General features: G+C 40.5%; 1 protein-coding gene across 1 annotated transcript; it reads left to right on the forward strand.

Annotated features, from left to right (window-relative positions):
- The first annotated feature begins 1,399 nt into the window (after window positions 1-1,399).
- Window positions 1,400-27,702, forward strand: LOC123161448 (aminopeptidase M1-C-like). The gene is made up of 21 exons (XM_044579281.1): window positions 1,400-1,507; window positions 1,615-1,887; window positions 2,003-2,148; window positions 2,642-2,744; window positions 2,969-3,155; window positions 3,252-3,345; window positions 3,646-3,796; window positions 4,311-4,415; window positions 4,491-4,607; window positions 6,992-7,105; window positions 7,411-7,540; window positions 24,223-24,275; window positions 24,956-25,223; window positions 25,301-25,422; window positions 25,509-25,606; window positions 25,761-25,938; window positions 26,016-26,130; window positions 26,218-26,285; window positions 26,387-26,464; window positions 27,323-27,400; window positions 27,520-27,702. The coding sequence occupies exons 1-21, from the start codon at window positions 1,400-1,402 to the stop codon at window positions 27,700-27,702; spliced, it is 2,769 nt and encodes a 922-aa protein (XP_044435216.1).
- Window positions 27,703-27,918: the final 216 nt, after the last annotated feature.

A 27,918-nucleotide genomic window follows, 5' to 3' on the forward strand; every position in this document is an offset into this window, starting at 1 on the left:
GAACACACGCGAACACAGAGGCGAGAGAGATTTTGCGACGCGTAAAAACCTGCGTCTTTTCTGCTCCTTTTTTTTATTCTCAGGTGCACGACGTCTTAGCGATCGTGACCGATTCCTACGCCCTCCACGATCCTTGATTGCCTGTGCCATCCCACAAGACCAGATCGTGCAGCGCTTACAACTGAATAAGCGGAAACTAACTAACCTCCACGTGAACGCAGCACGTGTCAGGGTTATTTGCAACAAGCAAAACATAAAAACAAGTCTTTGACATGATCAGATAATCTGTCCATGTCCTACTGAAAACGAAATTCAGACTAAATGTGACACAACGCCACAGCTAGCTCAATAAGACTGACATGGTGGAGGAAGGAAACTGATGGCACATACGGATGAGGCCGCCAACGAACTTGCCCAGTTCTCAGGACTGGTTGCTAAATCTTTAGATCAAATGGCGACCATGCGCCGACCTCCATGGGAGGTGGCTGGCAAACCAAAATGAAAGCAGTTTCCTGGGCTCAGCCTGGCGTCCATAGTTTCTTCCTCTGGTGAGTCTCTGGCGGTGTTGCTGTGCCAAACCCTCCGCCGCAAACAGTCATGTCCACGAACACAGTTGGTTTGGGGAAGTGTTGAAACCAATGTCTAGGACTGGATTACAATATAGTTTTGTTTTCAAGGGTTCTGTCCGCCGCTTTGTTTACAAGGGTCATGTTGCCTAATGTTTCGAACCAGCTCTAATTTTTAGTTTACTGATGAGTCAGGTCGTATGCGGTTCTTGAATGTTTCTAATGTGATCTAATGTGAATCGGGGGTCCTTCGAGACCCTTGCATTGTTCAGAAAAATGTGGATTGATTATTTCTTACCTACTAGTAACGTGTACAATGCATGTTGATATTAGGCAGGATATTAGGTGCACATTGATATTAGGTAAGATATTAATTGTGTTAAATGTGTTTGGTGCTCAGCGTTGAAGCGGTTTGGACCTTTAGATCCATGTGGTTTTATGTTTGAGATTTTTGGATCTGCTCCATTAATGCCTTTTATGTATTAGTATAGATAATAATGCCAGTATACAAGTTTATTATTTTTGTACACTCCTCTAAGAGTTCGGTCATCAGCCCTACCTGGTTATATTTTTAACCAATATTAAATCGCAAAATTTGGCATGAAGTCAAACTGTGCGGACCAAATTTGGCGGAACTTCATATATTAGGCCAGTATTATAACAAGGAAATATACCTACTAGGCTTAGCATCAATTAAGAATTAATTCTGGGCCAATTTTATTGCAAATTTGAAACATTACGTCAGTTTGTAATAAATGTCCGAGTCCAAAATCACCTAAAATCTCCACCTACAGCATGTTTGAATTAGCTGCTCTTTCAACAAGCACGCACCAATGGTTGCTGCTTCTTTGCATACATCACCAAACGCTTGTGGAAATGGAAATTTTGGGCTTGATGGTACAAAAAACAAAAGGTTGTTGTTCCCTTCAAAAAAACAAAAGGTTGTTGTTTCTCATTACTGATACCACAACGTTTGGGGTTTTGTGTAAGTTACTCAATTGTGCATAAATTTACTTTGTCTTTTTGTCTTTTTCCCACATGTATGCAGGGACCAAATCTTGAAGGAACTCCTGGTGTACCTATGGCCGTCCCCATGCCCATGCCGGCAATCACAGCTGACTCACCTGACCAATTCCGTGGAAAGCTTCGACTCCCGCGTTTTGCTATGCCAACCCACTATAAGCTCCATTTCCACCCAGACCTAGTCTCCTCAACATTTTCTAGTGTGGTGTCGATTAATGTCTTCATTTTAGCGCCCACTCGTTTCCTTGTGCTAAATGTTGTGGAACTCACCATCGACCATGCTTCCATCCACTTCAAGGTACACACTGATGTGCCGACCTGTAATGAAAGATCTACTCTCTAAAGATGCTTATTTCTTCAAAGTACATAATAAACGCCATCTTCACTGGTGTCATGGTTCCTGGTTATTGCAGAGTTTGGAGCCAACCGACGTGGTGTTCTTCAAGGACGACCAGATTATGGTACTCGGGTTTCTTAAAGAGCTTCCACTAGGTGAGGGTGTGCTAAGTATGCACTTCAATGGCACCCTTAGCGATGAGATGAAGGGATTTCACAGAGGGTATGAGTTTCTTCTTGCATTTTTCATTCCTGATATTTCCAATATTTTTAAAATAATTCATGCATGAAAATGTAATGTTGTTGATATGAAGTGTTATATGAAGTTGCCACACACACACACACACACACACAGAGTACAATCAAGAGTTGTATTAAGTTGCCATGCACCAAGATCTAGATAAGTCATGTCATTTCTCATCACCACGCATAGCGTTGACTTCAAAAAATAAGCACACACCCAGTGACTATCTAATGGTCAGAAAATCCATATAGATTTAATTATGTATATCAATGGATCATTATGTATACAATAGGAGAGATAACAGATGAATTGTTTGTTTCCATATGCTCAGAACCTTTTAGGACACCAAAGTCACTAGCTAGTGGTATCACTACTGAAACTACAGAAGACACTAGCATTTGGGAAGTATGTGTGTACAACTAATACTATTGTATTTCACGTTTCATGATTTTTTTGTGTATTATGCTTTCAGTAAATACCACTATAAGGGGGAGATGGCATACATGGCGTTCACAGTGTTTGAGCCCGTGCATGCGCGACGGTGTTTTCCTTGTTGGGATGAACCTAATTTCAAGGTGATTATCGTAATAAGATTTATAGATTCTCTAGAGGCTCAATCTATGATTTTTATTTCTTCAGCAGCATTGTCCGTGCACTCATAAGGCCACAATATGTATGTATGTTCGAACAACTGTAATTCCTCATCAGAAGTCTTAATCTTCCTCTCATATGTGTGCAGCAGGGGCCTCAGTGAGGTTGTATATTCTATTATTTTTCTCACGTTATTTCAAACTTTCAGGCTAAGTCCAAGTTAACTTTAGAAGTTCAATCTGACTTGGTAGCTCTATCCAACATGCCTGTACTTGGTGAGATGGTGGATGGTTCTATCAAGGTTGTCCATTTTGAGGAATCACCCCTGATGTCAACTTATTTAGTTGCCATGGTTGTTGGTATTTTTGAGTTTATAGAAGGTGTGACGTCAGAAGGTATCAAATCCACTTTTGTTATCGCATTCACATCATCCTTTGAAATGTCAATGGATTCATTATTTTATACCACTTTCCACCATTCTAATTATTTAGGCACCATAGTCCGTGTGTACACCGAAGTTGGCAAGTCTAAACAAGGGCAGTTTGCATTGGATGTTGCAGTGAAGTCATTGGATCTATATGATGAGTAAGATCATAACCTACCCATGTAGTTAAGTAAACCAGTTGAAAAGAAGAACATAAGTCAATGTAATCCCAGAGATAAGCTGACATGGTGTCCTAGTTTAAAATCATACATATTTTCCACCAAAACATGTGTCACACATTATACTATATATGAAGTTACCAAGCAAAACATCTTGCACACGTTGTCAAGTGCACCTAATAGCTTAACCTGGGTATGCTCCTGATTGTGATAAAGTATCTCAAGATATGAAAGTTAATGGATAGAATCCCTAACCAGGTGTTTATTTCCTACATGTCTAAGTTACTTTGAAACTCCTTATGCACTCCCTAAGCTGGACATGATTGGAATCCCTGATTTTCCTGTGGCCTTGGAAAACTTTGGATTGGTCACAATCGGAGAGGGGGGTTTGCTTTTGGATGAAACGTCTACAACATCCACCAAACTGCAGCAAGTAAGGACCGTAATTCATAAAGTTATTTTTTACCTTTGTTGTCACCAGTTACTACTCACGATTTGAAAAATTATGGTATGCTACCCCACTTAACCGATGTATAAGATAGAATCCCTAACCCGGTGTTTATTTCCTACATGTCTAAGTTACTTTGAAACTCCTTATGCACTCCCTAAGCTGGACATGATTGGAATCCCTGATTTTCCTGTGGCCTTGGAAAACTTTGGATTGGTCACAATCGGAGAGGGGGGTTTGCTTTTGGATGAAACGTCTACAACATCCACCAAACTGCAGCAAGTAAGGACCGTAATTCATAAAGTTATTTTTTACCTTTGTTGTCACCAGTTACTACTCACGATTTGAAAAATTATGGTATGCTACCCCACTTAACCGATGTATAAGGCAATCACAATTTTGACTAATGATAACGTCTAAATATTACACCTTTTTCTTGATGATTGTGGTAATGTGAAGAAATCCTTTGTTCATTGATCTCAACATCTATTATGTTTAGATTGCAGTTAATGTGGCACATGAATTAGCTCATCAATGGTGTGGCAATCTTGTAACCATGGAATGGTGGAATGACATATGGCTAAGTGAGGGATTTGCTACATGGGTATGTTGATGATTAAAATATCAAGAATTGAATACCAAGTTATTTGTGCATGCTGAAAGTACTAGTTTTTAACAGATGAGCCATGAAGCAGTAGATTCTTTTTTTCCTCAGTGGAATATTTGGCTGAAGTTTCTTGTGGGCAGAGTTGAAACTCTTAGATTGGATTCAGTGACGGGGTCTCACCCAATCGAGGTAATCACATTGCTCGTTAATGTTTCATGACATGTCAAGCGATTTAATTGTTATGAATTTCATATGACATGGAGTAATGTGTCTACCCATATAATCTATGGTGTAATATTATTGTTAAAATATAAGAGTCTCATGAATTTTCATTTTGACAATAGTAAATGATAATCATTTTATATAATATTTTAATCTGACATCTCTATAATATCATTGGTTGATTCAAGGTTGTCTCTTGAAAATTCCATGACATGTGAGTAAATTTTAAGAACTACACATGTAAAAAATTATTAGCAAAAATAATAATGAATTTATCATTTTGCAGCACCGAAATGAAAAAAAGTAGTTAAAAATTCGTATGAACGTTGTCTTAGCTAATTGTGATCAATCCATCAATATTTTCATATAAGAGTCATGCACTCAACTCGCTAGGTATTCATCCAACCTACAGCCAATGCAAAAAAAATAAGACCTTCAACCAAACCTGGTTTAGCTCGTCTAGATTGTGAATCTCACTTGTTAGGTATCATTCAAAAGAACACCACGAGTGTGCTTGTGAAATTTGAAGGATGCCTCATGGCCCAGAAGAAAAAGGAAGGAACGTTGTGTCCTCTCACTCGATCCAATTGATGGAGGGGTCTAGGTAGGAGGATGTATCCTGCTCATAAAAGTACTTTCACATGCTCGCCCAGGATGTACTCCAATGGGCTTATGCTTCGCCATCAGGATGCACCTTTCTGTATTAATTTTTTTATTGACACGACCCCTTGCTCCCATGTCTCGTGTTTAGTTTGATCTCACCAGGGTAGTGTCAAATAAATTGGATGAATAGAGAAATCATTTGTATCGCCTTCCACTCTTCTATATACACATCACTAAGCCCCACATATTCTCATTTGGCCTTTCTAGGTGAGTATGAAAAAAGGAGATGATGCTTGCTAGTGCATGACAACACTACTCTAGATTGCTTCATCGTGGATGATTGACAACCGCTCACAATGATGGTTGTCCGGTCAATCCGCTTTTGGTATTCACTTAGATGGCATCATGCCTAGAAATTTATTAGTCCAATTAGGATAGATCACTATTTCAGTTGTTCTTCTTTCAACCATCTTGTATACTAATGATGCTCCAAGAGTTGGGGTGTGGGGGTGAGTCATAGATTGCATTGAGCCCTAGTTGGATATCACACTCATGCTAATGTGGTAGAGAGGCCATGCCAGTGGTGGAGGTAACATGCTTCACATCACTAGAAAACCTTGTTCTACACTACATGCCATGAGAACAATTGAGCTTCCCTCTTGCAATTTATCTCTCTTACCATTTCCATTTTTTTCTTGGAAAATATCATTTTTTGTACTAATCATTAAAAAGGTAAAAACAATTTATTAATAAATATCACTAGAGATTTTGAGTAGTAAAGACTCAATTTTGCGGCTATGTGCTTGATTTATCATGTGAGAGTATTCACAAGAAGAATGATCCTATAGATGTAAGCAGTTCGGCGGAACAAAGGTTGCGGGCTGTGGTGGACTATTGGTTTGTGTGGTATTATAACACCGAGAGAGTTCGACAACAGTTCTTTCTAATTACTCCTCCCTTCCCGGTTTTTTGGGCTTATCACATTTCTTGGTTTTTCCATTTTTTAAGTCCTACATTCACTTCTATCCACCACATGTTCACATTCCGAGTCGCGTTAAATTGATGCATGCAAGGATTAAAATGAAACCAACCAAGGCATATAACAATTCCTACTCATTCGCGGCCACCCATGAGTAGTTAATGCAGATTAAAGTTTGAGTAGTTTTACAAACTACATGATACATTCCTCCACTCATCATCTACTTTGGTTGATGAGATTTCAAATATGAACTCTCTATACCGGAAAGGATGCAGTATACACTAGAAGATTCTTTAGACAATATAGGTTTAACGTATTGATGGCATGTTTTTAAACACCCATGTTTTGTACAATCGATGGGTGCTTAAAACACTTAAAATTAATGTACTTTATTAAAAAAATAGGTTCTAAGATGTCTGTAAGAGAGTAGGATTTTGTAATATGTTTGTGAAAAGCATCTAGGATGACATTCCTGGAGGGAAGCATCCAACCAAGTACATTACCATGGGTAGGGGGGTCGCTCGCTATTTAATCTATAAAATCTAATGTTTAGTTGCTACTTCGATCATAATTTCCCTTTTCATGTGTAATTTTGTTAAATATGGAAGTTGATATTAAAACTCTTTTAATTTCATATGTTATGTTAGACATCCGTTGTCTTGCCAATTTCGTCAACAGAGATTAAATTGGATGCATTAACATTTTAACTTATCTAAATCATGGCATGTAATTCCTTTCATGTTTTCATTATTATTCTTATATATGTCAGGTTGAGATACACCATACTAATGAAATCAATGGTATTTTTGATGAAATCATTTATGTTAAAGGTGCTTCTATTATTCGCATGCTACAAAGTTTCTTGGGGGCAAAGCGTTTCCAGGTCTCGAATCTACTATTATTGTTGTTGATAGAATACATTTTAGAATGTTACTTAAAAGTGTACAAATCAATTTCTAAAATTCTCTTGTTCATCATATTCTGGAATGAAATTTTAGAAGACCAGTTATATTTCCATAGTCTCATACAGTAAAGATGAATAAATTTATATGTGGGCATAATTGATTATGTTTCATGAATTTTTTGTTGTTGGTTCTCTCTCTCCCCCTGGTTTTCTTGATGTTAGTTGGATCTGCAAAATTTTCTCCCACTTCACTATTCTATACTGAACCTGAGAAACTATTGTAGAAAGCATTGGCTTCGTATGTAAAGAAATATGCATACTCGAATGCTAAAACCGAGGACCTATGGACAGTGATTGAAGAGGAAACTGGTGAACCGTTCAAGGATTTGATGACTCCTTGGACGAAGGAACCAGGTGTTGGGGAACGTAGTAATTTCAAAAAAATTCCTACGCACACGCAAGATCATGGTGATGCATAGCAACGAGAGGGGAAAGTGTTGTCCAAGTACCCTCGTAGACCGACAGCGGAAGCGTTATCACAACGCGGTTGATGTAGTCGTACGTCTTCACGATCCGACCGATCAAGTACCGAACGTATGGCACCTCCGAGTTCTACACACGTTCAGCTTGATGACGTCCCTCGAACTCCGATCCAGCCGAGTGTTGAGGGAGAGTTTCGTCAGCACGACGGCGTGGTGACGATGATGATGTTCCACCGACGCAGGGCTTCGCCTAAGCTCCGCAATGGTGTTATCGAGGTGTAATATGGTGGAGGGGGGCACCGCACACGGCTAAGAGATCTCAAGGATCAATTGTTGTGTCTCTGGGGTGCCCCCCTGCCCCCGTATATAAAGGAGCAAGGGGGAGGCAGCCGGCCAAGGGGAGAGGCGCGCCATAGGGGGGAGTCCTACTCCCACCGGGAGTAGGACTCCTCCTTTCCTTGTGGGAGTAGGAGAAGGGAAGGGGGAAGGAGAAAGAAGGAAGGGTGCGCCCCCCTTCCCTAGTCCAATTCGGACCAGACCATGGGGAGGGGTGCGGCCACCTTTTGAGGCCTTTCTCTCCTTTCCCGTATGGCCCATTAAGGCCCAATACGAATTCCCGTAACTCTCCGGTACTCCGAAAAATACCCGAATCACTCGGAACCTTTCCGAAGTCCGAATATAGTCGTCCAATATATCGATCTTTACGTCTCGACCATTTCGAGACTCCTCGTCATATCCCCGATCTCATCCGGGACTCCGAACTCCTTCGGTACATCAAAACTCAATAAAACTGTCATCGTAACGTTAAGCGTGCGGACCCTACGGGTTCGAGAACTATGTAGACATGACCGAGACACGTCTCCGGTCAATAACCAATAGCGGGACCTGGATGCCCATATTGGCTCCCACATATTCTACGAAGATCTTTATCGGTCAGACCGCATAACAACATACGTTGTTCCCTTTGTCACCGGTATGTTACTTGCCCGAGATTTGATCGTCGGTATCTCGATACCTAGTTCAATCTCGTTACCGGCAAGTCTCTTTACTCGTTCCGTAATACATCATCCCGCAACTAACTCATTAGTCACAATGCTTGCAAGGCTTATAGTGATGTGCATTACCGAGTGGGCCCAGAGATACCTCTCCGACAATCGGAGTGACAAATCCTAATCTCGAAATACGCCAACCCAACAAGTACCTTTGGAGACACCTGTAGAGCACCTTTATAATCACCCATTTACGTTGTGACGTTTGGTAGCACACAAAGTGTTCCTCCGGTAAACGGGAGTTGCATAATCTCATAGTCATAGGAACATGTATAAGTCATGAAGAAAGCAATAGCAACATACTAAACGATCGGGTGCTAAGCTAACGGAATGGGTCAAGTCAATCACGTCATTCTCCTAATGAGGTGATCCCGTTAATCAAATGACAACTCATGTCTATGGCTAGGAAACATAACCATCTTTGATTAACGAGCTAGTCAAGTAGAGGCATACTAGTGACACTCTGTTTGTCTATGTATTCACACATGTATTATGTTTCCGGTTAATACAATTCTAGCATGAATAATAAACATTTATCATGATATAAGGAAATAAATAATACTTTATTATTGCCTCTAGGGCATATTTCCTTCAGTCTCCCACTTGCACTAGAGTCAATAATCTAGTTCACATCGCCATGTGATTTAACATCAATAATTCACATCACCATGTGATTAACACCCATAGTTCACATCTCTATGTGACCAACACTCAAAGGGTTTACTAGAGTCAATAATCTAGTTCACATCGCTATGTGATTAACACCCAAAGAGTACTAAGGTGTGATCATGTTTTGATTGTGAGATAATTTTAGTCAACGGGTCTGTCACATTCAGATCCGTAAGTATTTTGCAAATTTCTATGTCTACAATGCTCTGCACGGAGCTACTCTAGCTAATTGCTCCCACTTTCAATATGTATCTAGACCGAGACTTAGAGTCATCTAGATTTAGTGTCAAAACTTGCATCGACGTAACCCTTTACGACGAACCTTTTGTCACTTCCATAATCGAGAAACATATCCTTATTCCACTAAGGATAATTTTGACCGCTGTCCAGTGATCTACTCCTAGATCACTATTGTACTCCCTTGCCAAAATCAGTGTAGGGTATACAATAGATCTGGTACACAGCATGGCATACTTTATAGAACCTATGGCCAAGGCATAGGGAATGACTTTCATTCTCTTTCTATCTTCTGCCGTGGTCGGGCTTTGAGTCTTACTCAATTTCACACCTTGTAACACAGGCAAGAACTCTTTCTTTGACTGTTCTATTTTGAACTACTTCAAAATCTTGTTAAGGTATGTACTCATTGAAAAACTTATCAAGCGTCTTCATCTATCTCTATAGATCTTGATGCTCAATATGTAAGCAGCTTCACCGAGGTCTTTCTTTGAAAAACTCCTTTCAAACACTCCTTTATGCTTTGCAGAATAATTCTACATTATTTCCGATCAACAATATGTCATTCACATATACTTATCAGAAATGCTGTAGTGCTCCCACTCACTTTCTTGTAAATACAGGCTTCACCGCAAGTCTGTATAAAACTATATCCTTTGATCAACTTATCAAAGCGTATATTCCAACTCCGAGATGCTTGCACCAGTCCATAGATGGATCGCTGGAGCTTGCATATTTTGTTAGCACCTTTAGGATTGACAAAACCTTCTGGTTGCATCATATACAACTCTTCTTTAATAAATCCATTAAGGAATGCAGTTTTGTTTATCCATTTGCCATATTTCATAAAATGCGGCAATTGCTAACATGATTCAGACAGACTTAAGCATAGATACGAGTGAGAAACTCTCATCGTAGTCAACACCTTGAACTTGTCGAAAACCTTTTTGCGACAATTCTAGCTTTGTAGATAGTAACACTACTATCAGCGTCCGTCTTCCTCTTGACGATCCATTTATTCTCAATTGCTTGCCGATCATCGGGCAAGTCAACCAAAGTCCACACTTTGTTCTCATACATGGATCTCATCTCAGATTTCATGGCCTCAAGCCATTTTGCGGAATCTGGGCTCACCATCGCTTCTTCATAGTTCGTAGGTTCGTCATGGTCTAGTAACATAACCTCCAGAACAGGATTACCGTACCACTCTGGTGCGGATCTTACTCTGGTTTACCTACGAGGTTTGGTAGTAACTTGATCTGAAGTTACATGATCATCATCATTAACTTCCTCACTAATTGGTGTAGGAGTCACAGAAACAGATTTCTGTGATGAACTACTTTCCAATAAGGGAGCAGGTACAGTTACCTCATCAAGTTCTACTTTCCTCCCACTCATTTCTTTCGAGAGAAACTCCTTCTCTAGAAAGGATCCATTCTTAGCAACGAATGTCTTGCCTTCGGATATGTGATAGAAGGTGTACCCAACAGTCTCCTTTGGGTATCCTATGAAGACACATTTCTCCGATTTGGGTTTGAGCTTATCAGGATGAAACTTTTTCACATAAGCATCGCAACCCCAAACTTTAAGAAACGACAACTTTGGTTTCTTGCCAAACCACAGTTCATAAGGCGTCGTTTCAACGGATTTTGATGGTGCCCTATTTAACGTGAATGCGGCTGTCTCTAATGCATAACCCCAAAACGATAGTGGTAAATCGGTAAGAGACATCATAGATTGCACTATATCCAATGAAGTACGGTTATGACGTTCGGACACACCATTATGCTGTGGTGTTCCAGGTGGCGTGAGTAGTGAAACTATTTCACATTGTTTTAACTGAAGGCCAAACTCGTAACTCAAATACTCTTCTCTACGATCAGATCGTAGAAACTTTATTTTCTTGTTACGATGATTTTCCACTTCACTCTGAAATTATATGAACTTTTCAAATGTTTCAGACTTATGTTTCATTAAGTAGATATACCCATATCTGCTCAAATCATCTGTGAAGGTCAGAAAATAATGATACCTGCTACGAGCCTCAATATTCATCGGACCACATACATCTGTATGTATGATTTCCAACAAATCTGTTGCTCTCTCCATAGTTCCGGAGAACGGCGTTTTAGTCATCTTGCCCATGAGGCACGGTTCGCAAGCATCAAGTGATTCATAATCAAGTGATTCCAAAATCCCATCAGTATGGAGTTTCTTCATGCGCTTTACACCAATATGACCTAAACGGCAGTGCCACAAATAAGTTGCACTATCATTATTAACTTTGCATCTTTTGGCTTCATTATTATGAATATGTGTATCACTACGATCGAGATCCAACAAACCATTTTCGTTGGTGTGTATGACCATAGAAGGTTTTTATTCATGTAAACAGAACAACAATTGTTCTCTAACTTAAATGAATAACCGTATTGCAATAAACATGATCAAATCATATTCATGCTCAACGCAAACACCAAATAACACTTATTTAGTTTCAACACTAATCCCGAAAGTATAGGGAGTGTGCGATGATGATCATATCAATCTTGGAACTACTTCCAACACACATCGTCACCTCGCCTTTTACTAGTCTCTGTTTATTCTGCAACTCCCGTTTTCGAGTTACTACTCTTTAGCAACTGAACCAGTATCAAATACTGAGGGGTTGCTATAAACACTAGTAAGTACACATCAATAACATGTATATCCAATATACCTTTGTTCACTTTGCCATCCTTCTTATCCACCAAATACTTGGGGCAGTTCCGCCTCCAGTGACCAGTCCCTTTGCAGTAGAAGCACTTAGTCTCAGGCTTAGGTACAGACTTGGGCTTCTTCACTTGAGTAGCAACTTGCTTGCCGTTCTTTTTGAAGTTCCCCTTCTTCCCTTTGCCCTTTTCTTGAAACTAGTGGTCTCGTCAACACTGAGGTCAACCATCAACACTTGATGTTTTTCTTGATTTCTACCTTCGTCGATTTCAGCATCACGAAGAGCTCGGGAATTACTTTCGTCATCCCTTGCATACTATAGTTCATCACGAAGTTCTACTAACTTGGTGATGGTGACTAGAGAATTCTGTCAATCACTATTTTATCTGGAAGATTAACTCCCACTTGATTCAAGCGATTGTAGTACCCAGACAATCTGAGCACATGCTCACTAGTTGAGCGATTCTCCTCCATCTTTTAGCTATAGAACTTGTTGGAGACTTCATATCTCTCAACTCGGGTATTTGCTTGAAATATTAACTTCAACTCCTGGAACATCTCATATGGTCCATGACGTTCAAAACGTCTTTGAAGTCCCGATTCTAAGCCGTTAAGCATGGTGCACTAAACTATCAAGTAGTCATCATATTGAGCTAGCCAAACGTTCATAACGTCTGCATCTGCTCCTGCAATAGGTCTGTCACCTAGCGGTGCATCAAGGACATAATTTTTCTGTGCAGCAATGAGGATAATCCTCAGATCACGGATCCAATCCGCATCTTTGCTACTAACATCTTTCAACATAATTTTTCTCTAGGAACATATCAAAAATAAACACAGGGAAGCAACAACGCGAGCTATTGATCTACAACATAATTTGCAAAATACTATCAGGACTAAGTTCATGATAAATTTAAGTTCAATTAATCATATTACTTAAGAACTCCCACTTAGATAGACATCCCTCTAATCCTCTAAGTGATCACGTGATCCATATCAACTAAACCATGTCCGATCATCACGTGAGATGGAGTAGTTTCAATGGTGAACATCACTATGTTGATCATATCTACTATATGATTCACGCTCGACCTTTCGGTCTCCGTGTTCCGAGGCCATATCTGTTATATGCTAGGCTCGTCAAGTTTAACCTGAGTATTCCGCGTGTGCAACTGTTTTGCACCCGTTGTATTTGAACGTAGAGCCTATCACACCCGATCATCACGTGGTGTCTCAGCACGAAGAACTTTCGCAACGGTGCATACTCAGGGAGAACACTTATACTTTGATAATTTAGTGAAGGATCATCTTATAATGCTACCGTCAAACAAAGCAAGATAAGATGCATAAAGGATTAACATCACATGCAATCAATATAAGTGATATGATATGGCCATCATCATCTTGTGCTTGTGATCTCCATCTCCGAAGCACCGTGCTTGTGATCTCCATCTCCGAAGCACCGTCATGATCACCATCGTCACCGGCGCGACACCTTGATCTCCATCGTAGCATCGTTGTCGTCTCGCCAACTTATTGCTTTTACGACTATCGCTACCGCTTAGTGATAAAGTAAAACTATTACATGGCGATTGCATCTCATACAATAAAGCGACAACCATATGGCTCCTGCCAGTTGCCGATAACTCGGTTACAAAACATGATCATCTCATACAACACATTATATCACATCATGTCTTGACCATATCACATCACAACATGCCCTGCAAAAACAAGTTAGACGTCCTCTACTTTGTTGTTGCATATTTTACGTGGCTGCTACGGGCTTAGCAAGAACCGTTCTTACCTACGCATCAAAACCACAACGATAGTTTGTCAAGTTGGTGCTGTTTTAACCTTCGCAAGGACCGGGCGTAGCCACACTCGGTTCAACTAAAGTGAGAGAGACAGACACCCGCCGGTCACCTTTAAGCAACGAGTGCTCGCAACGGTGAAACCAGTCTCGCGTAAGCGTACGCGTAATGTCGGTCCGGGCCGCTTCATCTCACAATACCGCTGAACCAAAGTATGACATGCTGGTAAGCAGTATGACTTATATCGCCCACAACTCACTTGTGTTCTACTCGTGCATAGCATCAACGCATAAAACCAGGCTCGGATGCCACTGTTGGGGAACGTAGTAATTTCAAAAAATTCCTACGCACACGCAAGATCATGGTGATGCATAGCAACGAGAGGGGAGAGTGTTGTCCACGTACCCTCGTAGACCGACAGCGGAAGCGTTATCACAACGCGGTTGATGTAGTCGTACGTCTTCACGATCCGACCGATCAAGTACCGAACGTACGGCACCTCCGAGTTCTACACACGTTCAGCTCGATGACGTCCCTCGAACTCCGATCCAGCCGAGTGTTGAGGGAGAGTTTCGTCAGCACGACGGCGTGGTGACGATGATGATGTTCCACCGACGCAGGGCTTCGCCTAAGCTCCGCAACGGTATTATCGAGGTGTAATATGGTGGAGGGGGGCACCGCACACGGCTAAGAGATCTCAAGGATCAATTGTTGTGTCTCTGGGGTGCCCCCCTGCCCCCGTATATAAAGGAGCAAGGGGGAGGCAGCCGGCCAAGGGGAGAGGCGCGCCATAGGGGGGAGTCCTACTCCCACCGGGAGTAGGACTCCTCCTTTCCTTGTGGGAGTAGGAGAAGGGAAGGGGGAAGGAGAAAGAAGGAAGGGTGCGCCCCCCTTCCCTAGTCCAATTCGGACCAGACCATGGGGAGGGGTGCGGCCACCTTTTGAGGCCTTTCTCTCCTTTCCCGTATGGCCCATTAAGGCCCAATACGAATTCCCGTAACTCTCCGGTACTCCGAAAAATACCCGAATCACTCGGAACCTTTCCGAAGTCCGAATATAGTCGTCCAATATATCGATCTTTACGTCTCGACCATTTCGAGACTCCTCGTCATATCCCCGATCTCATCCGGGACTCCGAACTCCTTCGGTACATCAAAACTCAATAAAACTGTCATCGTAACGTTAAGCGTGCGGACCCTACGGGTTCGAGAACTATGTAGACATGACCGAGACACGTCTCCGGTCAATAACCAATAGCGGGACCTGGATGCCCATATTGGCTCCCACATATTCTACGAAGATCTTTATCGGTCAGACCGCATAACAACATACGTTGTTCCCTTTGTCACCGGTATGTTACTTGCCCGAGATTTGATCGTCGGTATCTCGATACCTAGTTCAATCTCGTTACCGGCAAGTCTCTTTACTCGTTCCGTAATACATCATCCCGCAACTAACTCATTAGTCACAATGCTTGCAAGGCTTATAGTGATGTGCATTACCGAGTGGGCCCAGAGATACCTCTCCGACAATCGGAGTGACAAATCCTAATCTCGAAATACGCCAACCCAACAAGTACCTTTGGAGACACCTGTAGAGCACCTTTATAATCACCCATTTACGTTGTGACGTTTGGTAGCACACAAAGTGTTCCTCCGGTAAACGGGAGTTGCATAATCTCATAGTCATAGGAACATGTATAAGTCATGAAGAAAGCAATAGCAACATACTAAACGATCGAGTGCTAAGCTAACGGAATGGGTCAAGTCAATCACGTCATTCTCCTAATGAGGTGATCCCGTTAATCAAATGACAACTCATGTCTATGGCTAGGAAACATAACCATCTTTGATTAACGAGCTAGTCAAGTAGAGGCATACTAGTGACACTCTGTTTGTCTATGTATTCACACATGTATTATGTTTCCGGTTAATACAATTCTAGCATGAATAATAAACATTTATCATGATATAAGGAAATAATAATACTTTATTATTGCCTCTAGGGCATATTTCCTTCAGTCTCCCACTTGCACTAGAGTCAATAATCTAGTTCACATCGCCATGTGATTTAACATCAATAATTCACATCACCATGTGATTAACACCCATAGTTCACATCTCTATGTGACCAACACTCAAAGGGTTTACTAGAGTCAATAATCTAGTTCACATCGCTATGTGATTAACACCCAAAGAGTACTAAGGTGTGATCATGTTTTGATTGTGAGATAATTTTAGTCAACGGGTCTGTCACATTCAGATCCGTAAGTATTTTGCAAATTTCTATGTCTACAATGCTCTGCACGGAGCTACTCTAGCTAATTGCTCCCACTTTCAATATGTATCTAGACCGAGACTTAGAGTCATCTAGATTTAGTGTCAAAACTTGCATCGACGTAACCCTTTACGACGAACCTTTTGTCACTTCCATAATCGAGAAACATATCCTTATTCCACTAAGGATAATTTTGACCGCTGTCCAGTGATCTACTCCTAGATCACTATTGTACTCCCTTGCCAAAATCAGTGTAGGGTATACAATAGATCTGGTACACAGCATGGCATACTTTATAGAACCTATGGCCAAGGCATAGGGAATGACTTTCATTCTCTTTCTATCTTCTGCCGTGGTCGGGCTTTGAGTCTTACTCAATTTCACACCTTGTAACACAGGCAAGAACTCTTTCTTTGACTGTTCTATTTTGAACTACTTCAAAATCTTGTTAAGGTATGTACTCATTGAAAAACTTATCAAGCGTCTTCATCTATCTCTATAGATCTTGATGCTCAATATGTAAGCAGCTTCACCGAGGTCTTTCTTTGAAAAACTCCTTTCAAACACTCCTTTATGCTTTGCAGAATAATTCTACATTATTTCCGATCAACAATATGTCATTCACATATACTTATCAGAAATGCTGTAGTGCTCCCACTCACTTTCTTGTAAATACAGGCTTCACCGCAAGTCTGTATAAAACTATATCCTTTGATCAACTTATCAAAGCGTATATTCCAACTCCGAGATGCTTGCACCAGTCCATAGATGGATCGCTGGAGCTTGCATATTTTGTTAGCACCTTTAGGATTGACAAAACCTTCTGGTTGCATCATATACAACTCTTCTTTAATAAATCCATTAAGGAATGCAGTTTTGTTTATCCATTTGCCATATTTCATAAAATGCGGCAATTGCTAACATGATTCAGACAGACTTAAGCATAGATACGAGTGAGAAACTCTCATCGTAGTCAACACCTTGAACTTGTCGAAAACCTTTTTGCGACAATTCTAGCTTTGTAGATAGTAACACTACTATCAGCGTCCGTCTTCCTCTTGAAGATCCATTTAATCTCAATGGCTCGCCGATCATTGGGCAAGTCAACCAAAGTCCATACTTTGTTCTCATACATGGATCTCATCTCAGATTTCATGGCCTCAAGCCATTTTGCGGAATCTGGGCTCACCATCGCTTCTTCATAGTTCGTAGGTTCGTCATGGTCTAGTAACATAACCTCCAGAACAGGATTACCGTACCACTCTGGTGCGGATCTTACTCTGGTTACCTACGAGGTTGGTAGTAACTTGATCTGAAGTTCATGATCATCATCATTAACTTCCTCACTAATTGGTGTAGGAGTCACAGGAACAGGTTTCTGTGATGAACTACTTTCCAATAAGGGAGCAGGTACAGTTACCTCATCAAGTTCTACTTTCCTCCCACTCACTTCTTTCGAGAGAAACTCCTTCTCTAGAAAGGATCCATTCTTAGCAACGAATGTCTTGCCTTCGGATCTGTGATAGAAGGTGTACCCAACTGTCTCCTTTGGGTATCCTATGAAGACACATTTCTCCGATTTGGGTTTGAGCTTATCAGGATGAAACTTTTTCACATAAGCATCGCAACCCCAAACTTTAAGAAACGACAACTTTGGTTTCTTGCCAAACCGTAGTTCATAAGGCGTCGTCTCAACGGATTTTGATGGTGCCCTATTTAACGTGAATGTAGCTGTCTCTAATGCATAACCCCAAAACGATAGTGGTAAATCTGTAAGAGACATCATAGATTGCACTATATCCAATAAAGTACGGTTATGACGTTCGGACACACCATTATGCTGTGGTGTTCCAGGTGGCGTGAGTAGTGAAACTATTTCGCATTGTTTTAACTGAAGGCCAAACTCGTAACTCAAATACTTTTCTCTACGATCAGATCGTAGAAACTTTATTTTTCTTGTTACGATGATTTTCCACTTCACTCTGAAATTATATGAACTTTACAAATGTTTCAGACTTATGTTTCATTAAGTAGATATACCCATATCTGCTCAAATCATCTGTGAATGTGAGAAAATAACAATATCCGCCACGAGCCTGAATATTCATTGGACCACATACATCTGTATGTATGACTTCCAACAAATCTGTTGCTCTCTCCATAGTTCGGGAGAACGGCGTTTTAGTCATCTTGCCCATGAGGCACGGTTCGCAAGCATCAAGTGATTCATAATCAAGTGATTCCAAAATCCCATCAGTATGGAGTTTCTTCATGCGCTTTACACCAATATGACCTAAACGGCAGTGCCACAAATAAGTTGCACTATCATTATTAACTTTGCATCTTTTGGCTTCATTATTATGAATATGTGTATCACTACGATCGAGATCCAACAAACCATTTTCGTTGGTGTGTATGACCATAGAAGGTTTTTATTCATGTAAACAGAACAACAATTGTTCTCTAACTTAAATGAATAACCGTATTGCAATAAACATGATCAAATCATATTCATGCTCAACGCAAACACCAAATAACACTTATTTAGTTTCAACACTAATCCCGAAAGTATAGGGAGTGTGCGATGATGATCATATCAATCTTGGAACTACTTCCAACACACATCGTCACCTCGCCTTTTACTAGTCTCTGTTTATTCTGCAACTCCCGTTTTCGAGTTACTACTCTTTAGCAACTGAACCAGTATCAAATACTGAGGGGTTGCTATAAACACTAGTAAGTACACATCAATAACATGTATATCCAATATACCTTTGTTCACTTTGCCATCCTTCTTATCCACCAAATACTTGGGGCAGTTCCGCCTCCAGTGACCAGTCCCTTTGCAGTAGAAGCACTTAGTCTCAGGCTTAGGTACAGACTTGGGCTTCTTCACTTGAGTAGCAACTTGCTTGCCGTTCTTTTTGAAGTTCCCCTTCTTCCCTTTGCCCTTTTCTTGAAACTAGTGGTCTCGTCAACCATCAACACTTGATGTTTTTCTTGATTTCTACCTTCGTCGATTTCAGCATCACGAAGAGCTCGGGAATTACTTTCGTCATCCCTTGCATACTATAGTTCATCACGAAGTTCTACTAACTTGGTGATGGTGACTAGAGAATTCTGTCAATCACTATTTTATCTGGAAGATTAACTCCCACTTGATTCAAGCGATTGTAGTACCCAGACAATCTGAGCACATGCTCACTAGTTGAGCGATTCTCCTCCATCTTTTAGCTATAGAACTTGTTGGAGACTTCATATCTCTCAACTCGGGTATTTGCTTGAAATATTAACTTCAACTCCTGGAACATCTCATATGGTCCATGACGTTCAAAACGTCTTTGAAGTCCCGATTCTAAGCCGTTAAGCATGGTGCACTAAACTATCAAGTAGTCATCATATTGAGCTAGCCAAACGTTCATAACGTCTGCATCTGCTCCTGCAATAGGTCTGTCACCTAGCGGTGCATCAAGGACATAATTTTCTGTGCAGCAATGAGGATAATCCTCAGATCACGGATCCAATCCGCATCTTTGCTACTAACATCTTTCAACATAATTTTTCTCTAGGAACATATCAAAAATAAACACAGGGAAGCAACAACGCGAGCTATTGATCTACAACATAATTTGCAAAATACTATCAGGACTAAGTTCATGATAAATTTAAGTTCAATTAATCATATTACTTAAGAACTCCCACTTAGATAGACATCCCTCTAATCCTCTAAGTGATCACGTGATCCATATCAACTAAACCATGTCCGATCATCACGTGAGATGGAGTAGTTTCAATGGTGAACATCACTATGTTGATCATATCTACTATATGATTCACGCTCGACCTTTCGGTCTCCGTGTTCCGAGGCCATATCTGTTATATGCTAGGCTCGTCAAGTTTAACCTGAGTATTCCGCGTGTGCAACTGTTTTGCACCCGTTGTATTTGAACGTAGAGCCTATCACACCCGATCATCACGTGGTGTCTCAGCACGAAGAACTTTCGCAACGGTGCATACTCAGGGAGAACACTTATACTTTGATAATTTAGTGAAGGATCATCTTATAATGCTACCGTCAAACAAAGCAAGATAAGATGCATAAAGGATTAACATCACATGCAATCAATATAAGTGATATGATATGGCCATCATCATCTTGTGCTTGTGATCTCCATCTCCGAAGCACCGTGCTTGTGATCTCCATCTCCGAAGCACCGTCATGATCACCATCGTCACCGGCGCGACACCTTGATCTCCATCGTAGCATCGTTGTCGTCTCGCCAACTTATTGCTTTTACGACTATCGCTACCGCTTAGTGATAAAGTAAAACTATTACATGGCGATTGCATCTCATACAATAAAGCGACAACCATATGGCTCCTGCCAGTTGCCGATAACTCGGTTACAAAACATGATCATCTCATACAACACATTATATCACATCATGTCTTGACCATATCACATCACAACATGCCCTGCAAAAACAAGTTAGACGTCCTCTACTTTGTTGTTGCATATTTTACGTGGCTGCTACGGGCTTAGCAAGAACCGTTCTTACCTACGCATCAAAACCACAACGATAGTTTGTCAAGTTGGTGCTGTTTTAACCTTCGCAAGGACCGGGCGTAGCCACACTCGGTTCAACTAAAGTGAGAGAGACAGACACCCGCCGGTCACCTTTAAGCAACGAGTGCTCGCAACGGTGAAACCAGTCTCGCGTAAGCGTACGCGTAATGTCGGTCCGGGCCGCTTCATCTCACAATACCGCTGAACCAAAGTATGACATGCTGGTAAGCAGTATGACTTATATCGCCCACAACTCACTTGTGTTCTACTCGTGCATAGCATCAACGCATAAAACCAGGCTCGGATGCCACTGTTGGGGAACGTAGTAATTTCAAAAAAATTCCTACGCACACGCAAGATCATGGTGATGCATAGCAACGAGAGGGGAGAGTGTTGTCCACGTACCCTCGTAGACCGACAGCGGAAGCGTTATCACAACGCGGTTGATGTAGTCGTACGTCTTCACGATCCGACCGATCAAGTACCGAACGTACGGCACCTCCGAGTTCTACACACGTTCAGCTCGATGACGTCCCTCGAACTCCGATCCAGCCGAGTGTTGAGGGAGAGTTTCGTCAGCACGACGGCGTGGTGACGATGATGATGTTCCACCGACGCAGGGCTTCGCCTAAGCTCCGCAACGGTATTATCGAGGTGTAATATGGTGGAGGGGGGCACCGCACACGGCTAAGAGATCTCAAGGATCAATTGTTGTGTCTCTGGGGTGCCCCCTGCCCCCGTATATAAAGGAGCAAGGGGGAGGCAGCCGGCCAAGGGGAGAGGCGCGCCATAGGGGGGAGTCCTACTCCCACCGGGAGTAGGACTCCTCCTTTCCTTGTGGGAGTAGGAGAAGGGAAGGGGGAAGGAGAAAGAAGGAAGGGTGCGCCCCCCTTCCCTAGTCCAATTCGGACCAGACCATGGGGAGGGGTGCGGCCACCTTTTGAGGCCTTTCTCTCCTTTCCCGTATGGCCCATTAAGGCCCAATACGAATTCCCGTAACTCTCCGGTACTCCGAAAAATACCCGAATCACTCGGAACCTTTCCGAAGTCCGAATATAGTCGTCCAATATATCGATCTTTACGTCTCGACCATTTCGAGACTCCTCGTCATATCCCCGATCTCATCCGGGACTCCGAACTCCTTCGGTACATCAAAACTCAATAAAACTGTCATCGTAACGTTAAGCGTGCGGACCCTACGGGTTCGAGAACTATGTAGACATGACCGAGACACGTCTCCGGTCAATAACCAATAGCGGGACCTGGATGCCCATATTGGCTCCCACATATTCTACGAAGATCTTTATCGGTCAGACCGCATAACAACATACGTTGTTCCCTTTGTCACCGGTATGTTACTTGCCCGAGATTTGATCGTCGGTATCTCGATACCTAGTTCAATCTCGTTACCGGCAAGTCTCTTTACTCGTTCCGTAATACATCATCCCGCAACTAACTCATTAGTCACAATGCTTGCAAGGCTTATAGTGATGTGCATTACCGAGTGGGCCCAGAGATACCTCTCCGACAATCGGAGTGACAAATCCTAATCTCGAAATACGCCAACCCAACAAGTACCTTTGGAGACACCTGTAGAGCACCTTTATAATCACCCATTTACGTTGTGACGTTTGGTAGCACACAAAGTGTTCCTCCGGTAAACGGGAGTTGCATAATCTCATAGTCATAGGAACATGTATAAGTCATGAAGAAAGCAATAGCAACATACTAAACGATCGGGTGCTAAGCTAACGGAATGGGTCAAGTCAATCACGTCATTCTCCTAATGAGGTGATCCCGTTAATCAAATGACAACTCATGTCTATGGCTAGGAAACATAACCATCTTTGATTAACGAGCTAGTCAAGTAGAGGCATACTAGTGACACTCTGTTTGTCTATGTATTCACACATGTATTATGTTTCCGGTTAATACAATTCTAGCATGAATAATAAACATTTATCATGATATAAGGAAATAAATAATACTTTATTATTGCCTCTAGGGCATATTTCCTTCAGTCTCCCACTTGCACTAGAGTCAATAATCTAGTTCACATCGCCATGTGATTTAACATTAATAATTCACATCACCATGTGATTAACACCCATAGTTCACATCTCTATGTGACCAACACTCAAAGGGTTTACTAGAGTCAATAATCTAGTTCACATCGCTATGTGATTAACACCCAAAGAGTACTAAGGTGTGATCATGTTTTGATTGTGAGATAATTTTAGTCAACGGGTCTGTCACGTTCAGATCCGTAATTATTTTGCAAATTTCTATGTCTACAATGCTCTGCACGGAGCTACTCTAGCTAATTGCTCCCACTTTCAATATGTATCTAGACCGAGACTTAGAGTCATCTAGATTTAGTGTCAAAACTTGCATCGACGTAACCCTTTACGACGAACCTTTTGTCACTTCCATAATCGAGAAACATATCCTTATTCCACTAAGGATAATTTTGACCGCTGTCCAGTGATCTACTCCTAGATCACTATTGTACTCCCTTGCCAAAATCAGTGTAGGGTATACAATAGATCTGGTACACAGCATGGCATACTTTATAGAACCTATGGCCAAGGCATAGGGAATGACTTTCATTCTCTTTCTATCTTTGCCGTGGTCGGGCTTTGAGTCTTTACTCAATTTCACACCTTGTAACACAGGCAAGAACTCTTTCTTTGACTGTTCTATTTTGAACTACTTCAAAATCTTGTTAAGGTATGTACTCATTGAAAAACTTATCAAGCGTCTTCATCTATCTCTATAGATCTTGATGCTCAATATGTAAGCAGCTTCACCGAGGTCTATCTTTGAAAAAATCCTTTCAAACACTCCTTTATGCTTTGCAGAATAATTCTACATTATTTCTGATTAACAATATGTCATTCACATATACTTATCAGAAATGTTGTAGTGCTCCCACTCACTTTCTTGTAAATACAGGCTTCACCGCAAGTCTGTATAAAACTATATCCTTTGATCAACTTATCAAAGCGTATATTCCAACTCCGAGATGCTTGCTCCAGTCCATAGATGGATCGCTGGAGCTTGCATATTTTGTTAGCACCTTTAGGATTGACAAGACCTTCTGGTTGCATCATATACAACTCTTCTTTAATAAATCCATTAAGGAATGCAGCTTTGTTTATCCATTTGCCATATTTCATAAAATGCGGCAATTGCTAAACAATTCTAGCATGAATAATAAACATTTATCATGATATAAGGAAATAAATAATACTTTATTATTGCCTCTAGGGCATATTTCCTTCACCAGGATATCCTGTGATTAATGTAAAACATGAAGGGGAACACATCCAACTTGAACAGGTAATCTTATCTAAAATGTATTCTTCATTTGTTTTATGTTGTGCATCTATATCGAATTACTAACCATAGAGTACTTACAAACATGTATCATTTGTTTTGGATGTCCCTATTTATTTAGTTGACATATTTTTGGTGTAGTTTGGATTAGTCCTTCTCTAGAATTCCTATGAGCATCTATTCACTCACATTGAAAATATGTGGATTGGACCTTTATTTTTGTTGCTTACTCCTATTATTTTTTGGAGGTGGTTTGGTAGAATTCCTCTGAAAAAGGAACTGCGGCATGTTTTGGGGAATATCCTGTAGTCCCTATATTGATATACCCAAACCTACTAAAAACTAACATTCTTATATAGGGAATCACGTTGTGCAAACCTTGCAATGCTAAGCCATTTTTTCTTCCCCTCTTGACCAAATTGCTCTATATCATTTATTACATGCGACGGTAGCTGTGTCGCATAGACCTCGGCGTTCATGCGAGCTATGGGCCACAGGTACATTGTCTAGATAGTAGACGTCGCATGAGGAGAGGGTCTGCAAAAGTAGTCATGTCGTCCAGGCTTTGAAGTCCACTCGAGGGGTGCATTCCATGACCATATGTCATAGAGAAGGCCAGGGACTCATTTAATCAATTTTAATATTGTACATTTCTTCACATATATTGTTTCGTTTCATTACAGGCCAAGTTTGAGTTAGATGGATCCTCTCGATCTAGCTTGTGGGATGTGCCAATAACTCTAAGATGTACATCATCAACAGAAAAGTTCATTTTGAAACATAAGCATGACAAGTTGGATTTATGTTGTAAACGACAGAAGGATAGAAATATTTGGATTAAGTTAAACATAAATGAAACAGGATTTTATCGAGTGAAGTATGATAAAGAAATTACAACTGCACTTTCATATGCATTAGAGGCCAGTGAGTTCTCTTCAATGGAAAAAATTGGTATGCATAGCATCTTTCACTATTAAGTTTTGTTTGCAATATCTGGGTGATAGCATAATATAACATCGGTTTTCCAGGAATTTTGGACAACGCACTTGTGCTTTCCATGTCCTACGAACACACACTAGCTTCGTTGCTACATATAGTTTACGCTTGTCGTGAAGAAACCGACTACAATGTTGTCCCACACATATGTGATGTATGTATATTCCAGTTTTCAACCTATTTCCCCTATATTCCTTTTATACATATTAATTATCTATGTATTTTCCTTTGGCTTTGCAGATAACTAGAAGCGTTTCCCAGATAACTTTTGATGCCGCACCTAACTTGGCTGGTGACATCAGACAACTTCTCATCAAAATTCTTTTGTCACCTACTCTGTATGACATGTCACAGTTTTAATCTTATGTTAACCACTACATACTTACTTAAATATTCCTATTTCATGGCAAATATGCACTCTAGCATATATGCAATATTTTCATTATTACTATATCTTGGCTATAACCTCATTTGTGTACTCTTCTTTTACAGAAAGTTAGGCTGGGACCCCAAGGATGGTGAGGGGGACCTAGTTGTAGGTCTTAGAGAAACTATCTTGGTTGCCCTTGTCAAACTTGGACATGATAAAACCATTAATGAAGGTGTTAAGCGCTTTCACATATTAAAGCATGATAACAACTCCTCTATTCTTTCTCCACACACTAGAAAGGTTTGATATTTTTCCCTTACTTCACATGGTCCTCATATCTTGCTTCTTCCATTTTTCTGCCGTGCAATTTACTATAGGCTGCATACCTCTCTATGAGGAAAAAATCTAGTAGCTTAGATAGATCTGGCTATGATGATCTTCGACAACTCTACAAGGACTTGGGAGATGAGGAGGAAAAGCTACGCATGTTAGGTACATAACTATTTTACCATCCTAAATTAAAAATCTTCTTTATGATGGTTGTTGGTTATCTTGAAAGAATCCTCTAATTGTTTCTAGGTGTATTGTCTTCTTGCTCGGATATGGAAATTGTTCTCGAGTCATTGAATTTAATATTCACTAATGAGGTTGCCAATGAACCTATTTGCTCCTTCCTCGGTTATACATGATTAAAATAATCATGCAATATAAATTACATTTTGGACTCACCTCTCTCTCCTCCTTGTAGGTACCAAATCAACATGCAATTGATGTTCTTAATGGTATTACAATAGAGGCACGTGAAATTGCATGGATATGGTTGAAGGTACATTCTATTTTATTAAGTATGGTGGGCATACTGTTTAGAAAGTTGAAACTTTAAATCATTATAGAAAAAATTTATTATGTAGGAATTTTGGACTAAATTAAAAATCCACGTATAGTATTCTAATGCTTACCAATAGGTTCCCAACATAAGAGAAATTATTAACTGAGCTCATTTCTAGTAATTTTATCAATTTAGAAGTTGCGGGAGTTTAGATGCTAACCATTAATAAATTGAGATCAATTGCATTATGTCCTAATAAATGTACAAATTTGAACAAAAAATTCAAGACATACAACTAATTAACTCACACCTTAAAATGTTTATGTTAAATTGGTTTGTTGTGTTTTAAGTACCATATCATCGGACGCCAAACATTTAGAAGTACGCTCTTATATAAGTGATTGACAACATGCACAAGTTTTTTGTGAATATGACAAGATGTTCAAATTACTATGTGTGGACACTAGTTTGTTTGTGTCGATGCATAAGAGAATAGGTAGAGGCCATTGTTTAACCAAATCTGAAAGATTATTGGCCTATTACCATGTCGATAATTGTATCATCACTTAAGAAGACTAAAACATTGGCACCTAGTAGGTGCACTACAAGAAAGATTATTACTAAGCAACACAATACATTCTAAAATTCTTTTCTAAAGTCTTTTTATATGCCCTAGTTTGAATCAATGTGTGAAACTTATTCACTTAACACCTAATTTTGGAAATTGATTATTTCCCTATATCATCTATTTGCCTGGTATATGGTAAATGCTTCATGTCAATATTTTTAGGTCGTTAGCTTTTTTAAAACATCATCCTTATATCGTCAAATTTGTGTCTTTACTTCCATTCACAGGGAAATTGGGACCGTATCTTGAAGGTTGTTCCTAAGAAGGACCTATGGTCAAGTATTGTCGACAACATTGTTCCATTGGTACATTCATAGGAACTTCCTATGCCCCGATTTGGCAATTTATATACTTCTTATTAATCAATCTTTAGCCGTTGTTACCATTAGATTGTTTCTAATGTGCACTGCCTTTTTTATGTTAGTTCAACTCCAATGATAAGGTAGAAGAGATCATCAAGTTCTTCACAAAGTACCCAGAGCCGAGTCTGCAGGGTTTGCTACAAAACAAACTTCGTATGGTACACATCAACATGAAATGGACTAAGGGTATCCAGAGTGAGCCCATGCTTGAACAGACGGTGCATGAAGTACTTCACAAGCCCTAATGTGGGTATTCTGGTAGCATTATGATTATTATGATGTACTGTCACAGTGAACCTAGAAGCTGCTTCCTTGTTGTACTATTATGGTTCGCAATAAAATGCTCTGCTTCCTTATTATGTATAGAAGATGTCTCTTTCGGCTTGTATAATGTTCAAAAGGCATGAAGATAAACCTATAGAATTGAAGAAAAACTATAGCTGCAAATAAGAGAATGCCCA

The sequence above is a fragment of the Triticum aestivum genome, chromosome 1D (genome assembly GCF_018294505.1).
Source record: "Triticum aestivum cultivar Chinese Spring chromosome 1D, IWGSC CS RefSeq v2.1, whole genome shotgun sequence".
Lineage (NCBI taxonomy): Eukaryota > Viridiplantae > Streptophyta > Magnoliopsida > Poales > Poaceae > Triticum > Triticum aestivum.